A 9309-nucleotide genomic window follows, 5' to 3' on the forward strand; every position below is an offset into this window, starting at 1 on the left:
GGACAAATTGTGGTTTCTTAGGAAAGACTACGTTGGTACTGTATTTCATTAATACTTAATATTGACCAACTCTATGTTCAGATCAAGTCAATCATCTCCGGATTGAACGTTTGACAGTATGATGTTCGTCTCGTAAACCACTCCTTGCCAGAGACGCTTTAAAATTTGAACCGTATGTAGTTTACACAAAAGTTCAGTAAATCCTACCTCAACATTCGGGTACATTCTGTCATGCACTCTTGTTACTCATACAGAATAACTCCATGAATTGTTTATCAACTTGTAGTGTATATCTAACTAATACTATATAAATGTCAAACTTTTACATCACCAGAAGTTCACAGAAGCATGATCCGGTGGCAAAGAAAACTATTATTATAATATAATTTCACTACCGATTGCAGCTGCGAAATCTCGAACTGAAATAGATAGATCCATGTGGAGGTTAATCTAAGAGATGATCCCAATTATGATGCCTAATTATCCAATGTGTGGCGTAGCACTCACGATCATCAAGAGGGTATTAGAATGTTTGAGTAGATAATTCTGACTCTAATCCCCTCTTCTTCATGTTGGGCTGAGAACCAAAGTGCCTATCAGAAGGAAACCTATGACAGATGATTCTAGAGAAATTTCTGGGAAAACAAAAAGATACGCTCACGGCCTACACCGTCGACTGTTCTCTCCTAGTCTCTCCTCATTCGTCCACAGTAGTCATTTATTCGAGGACAGAAGATTCTAGAAAACCTTCTGGGAAATCAAGTAGTGTGGTAGTCTCATTGTCCCCTAACATACCTCACTTTTGGCCTACACCTTCGACTATTCTTTCCGAACCTCTGCCTATTTGATTATTATTTGTTCAAATGGAACCTACTTTTCCACTACTACGGCTTCCCGAAAATGCTATTGTCAAAGTTCTCAAAATCATGAGTTTGAAGCAATTGTGAGTTCATAACTACTATGAGGAGGGACTTCATTCCAAGGACTTTAAAACTTAAAACACATTTGCAATTGTAAACATCATATTTAATTTCAGGCTCGAATTCTCCTATGTCTCAACAAAAACTAAGAATCTCGTAAAATCGTTAGGAATAATAGCCAAACGTGTTGACATCACGATTCATGGATTAAATGAAATAGGGTTGAATACGTATCATACGGATTTCGGTTTTCAACCATCACCACTAATCCCCTTTAGCGATAATTTGAAGTATATTCGGACTATTTTCTGTTGCACTTTGCCACCGAATGTTCGTTTCTATGCAGATTGTGAGAGACATGAAGTTAGATTGTTGAAAGAAACAATTGGAAATGTCAACTTTCTCTATGTGTCTAGTATACTGACGGATGAGTTGAGCAGAGAAGTTCTGAAACATTTCAATACTCCCAGCAGACTATATCTGCTCAGAAATCCATATGAAGATACTTGTAAGATTCAAGAAATCTTCATTCGAAACCACAAAATTATCGAATTTAATGACGATTACTCATTAGATGACATGTTATCGGTTAATAGTGAAAAAGTCAGATTCATTCGATCGGCAAGTCAAAAACAAATGAATAAATTCGTCAAACACTGGATCCGTGGGTCTAATCCACAACTACAAATCATGTCTCTATCAATAAAAAACACTGATTTTGTTAACGGTGAAACGCATTTGAAAGGAATCAGATGCATGGATATGAGTGAAGAGGCAAAAAGAGAAATCCGTCAAGAACACGGGCTTCCAAACTGTAATATGGTACAAATCAGACGGGAAGATGGAACAACTGCAGTGATTGCGTCGAATCAGCGAGGTCGTCATCCTAATATTCATTTAATTGTTATGCACTGAATACCTCATTGGCTTTAAAACTCACTTCCAAAATCGGATACTTTTCTTCGTACGTCTCTCCATTCTTCATTGTTTTTCGCTATTTCAAAAAACTCTGTTTTCAACCTTTTCTCTACCAAATTTCCTGCTTCTCCTTTATTTTAAACTGTTTTGTTTTTTTTGAAACTGGGAATTCCTAATAAATATTGATTGAATAAGCTGTTTGACTAAACTTTGCAGAGAATAATGACAAATGTCATTCCAGGCATTCAAAGGTCTCCAAATCTGGACTTTTTTTATATAGCCCTAAACGGTTACACAATAAACAAATGCTTTGGTCTGTCAACATTCCCAGAACACTATAAAACAGATGAGTCCAGAAAATCTTCTGACAAATCAAATAGACCAGAGCGTCTCCGGACTACACCGTCCACTATTCTCTCCAAGTCTTTCCTAAATCGTCTACAGGAGTCATTTATTCGAGGACAGAAGATTCTAGAAAACCTTCTGGGAAATCAAATAGTGTGACAGTCTCATTTTCCTCTAAGATACCTCCCTCTTGGCCCACACCTTCGACTATTCTTTCCGAACCTCTGCCTATTTGGTTACTATTTGTTCAAATGGAACCTACCTTTCCACTACTACGGATTCCCGAAAATGCTATTATTGAAGTTCTCAATAACATGAGTTTGAAGCAATTGTGAGCTTATTACTACTTTGGGGAGAAACTTCATTCCAAGGACTTTAAAATTTGAAATACATTTGCAGTTTTAAACGTTATATACAATTTCAGGCTCGAATTCTCCTATGTCTCAACGAAAACTCAGAATCTCGTGACATCGTTACGAATAAAAGCCGATGATGTTAACATCACGATTTATGATTCAAACGAAATCGGATTGCACATGTATCGGTCGAATTTGGGTTTTCGACCTTCAATTCTAATTGACTTCAGAAATAATTTAAATTATATTCGGACTATTTTCTCTCGCACATCGCCACCGAATGTACGTTTCTACGCGGATTGTGAGAGACATGAAATTGAATTGTTGAAAGAAACAATTGGAAATGTCAACATCCTCTATGTGGCTAGTATAGTGACAGATGAGTTGAGCAGAGAAATTCTGAAACATTTCGATACTCCCAGCAGACTATATCTGGGCAGCAATCCGTTTGAAGATACTTGTAAGGTTCAGCAAATCTTTATTCAAAACCACAATATTATCGAATTTGATGGCGATTACTCATTAGATGACATGTTATCGGTTAATAGTGAAAAAGTCAGATTCATTCGATTCTCAACACAAAAACAAGTCAACCAATTCCTCAAACACTTTATCCGTGAATCGAATCCAAGAATGCAACGCATGGATATACCACTCAATAAAGATGATTTTGTCAACGGAGAAACGTATTTGAAAGGAATCAGATACATTGAATTGAGTGAAGAGACAAAAATTGAACTTCGTCAAGAACACAGCCTGTCAGTTGATGCCAATATGATTCAGATCAGACGGGAAGATGGGACACCAGCAGTGATTGCGACATACGAGCGAGATCAACAACGTAATATTCATCTTATTGTTTTGCACTGAATACCTCATCGGCTTTATAACTTCGTTTCACAGTTGGATACCTTTCTTCGTACGTCTTTTTATTTTAAAAATCATCTTCATTGTTTTTTGCTATTTCAAAATGTTCTGTATTCAACCTTGTTTCCACCAAACTTCCTTAATTTTCTTTATTTTGAACTATTTTATTTTTTTACCTGAGAATTGCTAATAAATTTTGATTGGATAAGCTGTTTGACTATAAATTGCAGAGAATAATGACACATGTCATTCCAGACATTGAAAGGTCTCCAAATGTGGAATTTTTGGAGCCATAAACGGTCACACTTAAAATAATGCTTTAGTCTGTCAACATTCCCAGAACACTATAAAACAAATGAGTTCAGAAAATCTTCTGCAAATCAAATAGACCAGTGCGTCTCCGGACTACACCCTTGACTACTCTCTCCAATTCTCTCCTCATTTTTTTATAAGAATTGATAATTCGTTTAAATTCAACATTCTTTTAGGAACAAAAAACATTCAGAAGCAAGCGAGGGAAATAGACAAAAAAAAAATAAAACTAAAATAGAATAAGAAATTGTAAGATTTAAAAATTCTGTTCATAACCATTGTGTCGTTCTCGATTACCGGACTGTAGAGAACACTTCCAAAACAGCCACAGTAATAGAGACTGACCATTTGATTAGAACTTGATTTTCTTTTCAAATTGGACAACTTTCAGAAAACGAAGATGAATTCCACGTTTTCCAAGTGTTGTGGAATTCGCATCCATAATTAATTATAGGTCTTTACGAGGCACTTGAAAATTGCATTGATTCCATTTGAAATTCGATACTCATCACAAATCTTCCACTCCGTCCTTCAGATGTTGTACATCTGAAAATTGTTTCATCAATTTTTCGGTTTCTTCAAAGAAAATGGAGAACTCCTCATTTCGGAGAACTAAAGATCTTGCTTGCTTTCTTTTACGTGGGTACATCATCCGATTCCCAACTCTCTTCTCAAGACATATGTACATCCCTGTCTTTCTTTCTCCTAGACCACACTTTTTCTCCTCCGCCACCTCTAGTGAACACACACGCCACTGCAAGGGAGAACAGCGAATCAATTTTGTCATGACATCTTGCGGAGGAGGAGGTGGAAATAGTGCGGAGGCATGTGGTGAACAATAAACGCGCAGGCGGTCGGAGAAAAATGGGAGACGTGTGGTGTCCCCCGCTCGTCGACGCCTCTCGAGCTGCCCAACACACACACACACACAGAAACACACACACCTTTCCTCACTGATTAAGTCTCTCTCTCGCCATCAAGATTTTTGGGGGACCGAAACGAGATTTCTAAAAGGAAAATGCGGGATGATTCTGTTATAACCCCCCGGAAAACTTCGTTAAACCCCCCCTGGCATAAATGTTGGAAAACCCCCCCACAAACGCTTGATCAGAGTGGTGGGGGAGCATATCAGTGTTTATCCTTTAAAGGGATGTGTGGGGGGCTCTATCAGTTGTTTGTTTAGGCTGATCAATATTTTCGAAATTGTTAATTTTTCGGGATTTTTTCGACTATTTGCCTATTTTTGGACTATTTCTTCATATTTTACCGACTTTTTAATTACAATTCCGCTTTGTAGAGGTCGCGTCTATTTTTACACTAGAAATTTTGACAAAAATTTGAGATAATTTCTGTTATGACGTCCAAATAGGGCTTCGAAGCATATTTAGCAGCAAAGTGTTTTTTCAAACCCGATTTCGAATTCTCATTGTTTGAATATAGGCCCCCATCATTTGAATATAACCCCCCCACCATTTGAATGTAACCCCCCACCGTTTGAATATAGGCCCCCACCATTTGAATATACACCCCCACCATGTGAGGGACCACTTTTCTCCATTCTCTTAGGCTTAGGTTTCTTAGAAATCCGGAAAAGCATTTGAATATACATCCCCACCATTTGAATGAGGTCCCCCACCGTTTGAATATAGGCCCCCATCATTCCAATATGCACCCCCGTACATTTGAATATAACCCCCCAGTGGGGCGTTTTGCCAACATAGGGGTTTGGGGGTTCATAATAGAATATCGTGGGGGGTTATAATCAAAAATTTCCAGATATGCGAATAAAGCCCCCCAAATCAACGGTGGGGGGAACTAACAGATTCGAACATGTCCCCCCACCGAACAGTTCTGTTTAAGCCCCCCACCGTTTGGGCCCCCGACTTTTGCACGGCGTGGGGGGAGGGGGGGTTTTCCAGCATGGGGGGGGGGGTATAACAGAATTTTCCCGAAAATGCAAAATGAGCTTTAAAGCAAGTGTCTGGGTTGTTGGAATTGGGAAAACAAGAGAAACGAGTACGATTATTTGGAACATGTTACATACGTTTAGAAAAAACCAGAGCGAAAATCCCTAATTGGCAATAACGCATCAAAAAAACACTTTTAAAAAACCACGAAGCACTTATTTTTAACGGTATACTCTACTTCCTTCTTGCAAACAATTATTCGTCACTCTCATAGTAGTTATCGAGACAAATGCTTGGAGAACATGTTTTTGAATCAAATATACCTACTTCCTTTACGCGTTGTCTCAAGTCTCGGACCTACACAAAATTTCAATTAAAATCGTTTGACTGTTCCGCAGATATACCACACCGAGTACGACCATTTTCGCTACCTGGCTTTTCTGAAAACTGTTCAGTAACTACGAAGAAACGTCAGATGTACGGAAACAAGGATAGAGGAAAAGATCACCTGTGGTCCAAGGTAGAATGTCATGAAGTTAAATGTTTTCTGACCATGTTGCAACTGGTTCCGTATTTGGAAGCATAAAAATAGTTTTTCAGTTTGTGGAGCTGAAGCTTAACATGCATGAATGCATTCGACGTTTCCCAGGTGTTGTAGAATTCAGCAACCACGATTAGAGGTCTTGTATTTGATGAATCCGCTGATTCCATTTGAAAACCGATTAATTTTCCATCGTTTTAATGCAAATGGGAAGTTTTTAAACTACTTTTATCAACAATTGATGTTGATTTCGCTTTCAACGGTGACGAACGAGAAGGCATCTTCTTTTTGAAATCCGTAGAATTTACTGAACTGTCGTCTAACTCATTGCTTCTAGTTTTAAAAAACTAGAGTATTGAACAACATCGTAGTCACAAAAGGATATCCCATGTTGCTGGAAATGAGACGATATTCGATTCCATATTCAATTTCAATCCGAATTGATATCACATGATTGATCCTTTGTCAGCTCTAATGAATGTTCTCCCATGACTTTATCGACTTCAGAGTTTCTATTTCAGTGTTCAAATGCCAACTGTTGACAATTTTTCATCTGCCAATGCAGGTTTCGTAACGTTGTATTGCAACAAAAGCCTTGTGATTGAATCCAACACCATGTATGCTGAATAAATTGATGCATTGCATATTTTTATATTGTTATGATATTTACTTACGTCTTTACTTTGCTTTCGAGCTGAATAAGACCGCAGTTATCTCTGTATCAGATTGACTGCAGAGAATTATTCTTTGGTTAAAATTTCAACTCGCTGGGTTGACATTTGAGGGACTCGTGGCATCAGGTTTGAATACAATTCAGAATAAACAAGATTTTTTCGAAACATCAGTGTTTCTGGAAAGGAGACAATATTCAATATTTAAATAAATGAAGAAAAAACTCACAGTGTTCTTCGCGTTTTGAGATCTGCTGTTGTTTAGTTGATTGTCGCTTCAAAACCAGCAGTTTTTTTTGTTTCCAGTCAATCAACAATATTCACTTCGCTCTTCCAGTGTCCATTCACGCTGTTCGTTCAAAATCAACAAAATAAACACGTTCACCGCGAAGAATTTCTGAAAGAAACTTGTTTTCTGCCAGGAACATGTGGTATTTCTCATTAACGGTTAATTTTTTATAACTTCTCTTGAATAACTATTAACATAAAACTCACCTGATGTTTTTTGCTTATTTTTCTTTGGCAAATGCTCTTGATTTGTTCCAAACAGACGCCGACTTATCAAAACATTAGTTTCACGCCGCATTTCCCATTTTATTGTTGTTGTTGCAATTTTACCTGTAAAATCATTGAGATTTTGCACAATTAAACATACAAAATACTTACTTATCAAGTTTTCACCATTTGCTGAAAGATCCTGCTTTAGCACGCAACAAGCGACTCGTTTCTTTGGAAGTCGATAGAAAATTCAGCACAAGTGAAGAGACATCGCGGCCGAACGGTCGCAAACACCGTGACGCGATTTTACGTACAAAGTGAGTGATGAAAAAATATTTTATGACGTGGCAGAGTAGAAATTAAGAATAACTGCTCGATCATTGAAGCAAATGGTACAAACTTAATAAGTAAGTGTTTTTCTGTCAAATTGTGCAAAATTCCAGTAATGTTACAGGACAAATTGCAGCAAAAACGACGAAATGAGGAGTACTATGCGAAAACCTACATTTTTGATAATTCTGCGTCTATTCGGAACAAAACAAAAGCTTTCACTGTTGAAGAATGAGAAAAAAACGATATGTGAGTTGAATTTTGAAAGAAGAAACAAAAAATCGGACGATCAATGAGAAATACCTCGTTTTCCTGATTGAAAACAAGTTTTTCAGATATCCTTCGTCGTGATTCAACTGTCGAACTGTTGTAGAAACGGATGAGAACCCGACTGAAAACCGGTGTATTGTATACACAGTTTGTGATGATCCCTGCCGACAAACTAGCGAGCTGTAACTGGAAACTAAACGGCCTCTCTTTTCAAGCAATCACAGAACAACAGGTTGATGGATTACCAGTTCGATCCCAGATGCAACTGATGACGTAGCTGTCAATGATGAAACTTTATCTATAAGTGAAGTGAGTCAAATTGTACAAGTTTCTTTTCTAGTTTCAGACAAAAGTTTCTTTTCTAGTTTCAGACAAAAGTTTCTTTTCTAGTTTCAGACAAAAGTTTCTTTTCTAGTTTTAGACAAACCGTGCAAGTTTTCTGTCCACGATGTCGTTCAATCTCTTAGGACTCAAGGACCGGTTTTAGATTGGAAAACGAAGTTCGGAATCATTTGGACAAAGAAAAATCGCAGTTTTTTCACAAGTATGCTTAGTGGACCGCTCCATCAGCTACTCAAGATCTTCAATTTAATATGCAGAGTTAAGACTTAACTCCACAAACTGAAAAAAAGCTGTTTTCTGTTTCCAAATGCGGGAAATCCATCAAAGTCTGCCATGGACCACAGGTGATTTTTTCCTCTATCATTGTTTCCGTACATCTGAACTTTTTCCGTAGTTATTGAACACTTTTCAGAGAAGTCAGATGCGCACAATGGTCGTACTCCTCGGGGCGGTATATTTGCGGAACATTCACCAAATTTTAATTGTTGCAGTAAAATTTGTGTAGGTCCCAGTTTTGAAACAACGCGTAAAGGAGGTAGGTATAATTTATTCCAAAATATTTTGTTCAAAGATTTATCTCAATAACTATTATGAGACTGGCGATCATTTCAAAGGAGAAAATGAGCTTTAAGGTTAATCATACGTGTCAAGTCTCATAGTTTACTGGAAAGAGTTGCTTGTAGCCTTCTCATCATTTTGCTCAAGTTCGATGGATGTTCAGAAAACGCCTCGGCGTAATAAAGAATTATTACAATTTTCAAAAGCTTTTACCCAGAGATGTGGGTGTTGTTCGATTTTTCTCGACGTTGTTTAATAATATGAAAGATATATATTGTGGTTTTTTGCGAGAGAAGTGAGAGAAAAGTTCTCAGAAGAAGTATTCGTTCAGTTTTAATGGTTTCCATCTGTCGGCGTCTGGGCGTGGTGTAAATATCGAGGGAGCCGAGTCAAACCGACCTCATTCAGTCATTCACCACACCTTTCTGACTCCCGCTCATCGAAAAGTTCGTTATTTTGATCTTCAAGTTAAAC

At 37.7% G+C, this 9309-nt stretch overlaps 1 protein-coding gene across 1 annotated transcript; it reads left to right on the forward strand.

Annotated features, from left to right (window-relative positions):
* Positions 1–863: 863 nt before the first annotated feature.
* On the forward strand, positions 864–1835 carry GCK72_026084 (uncharacterized protein; the record flags this gene model as incomplete). The annotated part of the gene is made up of 2 exons (XM_003102010.2): positions 864–943; positions 1037–1835. The coding sequence occupies 2 exons, from the start codon at positions 864–866 to the stop codon at positions 1833–1835; spliced, it is 879 nt and encodes a 292-aa protein (XP_003102058.2).
* Positions 1836–9309: the final 7474 nt, after the last annotated feature.

The sequence above is a fragment of the Caenorhabditis remanei genome, chromosome X (genome assembly GCF_010183535.1).
Source record: "Caenorhabditis remanei strain PX506 chromosome X, whole genome shotgun sequence".
NCBI classification, from domain to species: domain Eukaryota; kingdom Metazoa; phylum Nematoda; class Chromadorea; order Rhabditida; family Rhabditidae; genus Caenorhabditis; species Caenorhabditis remanei.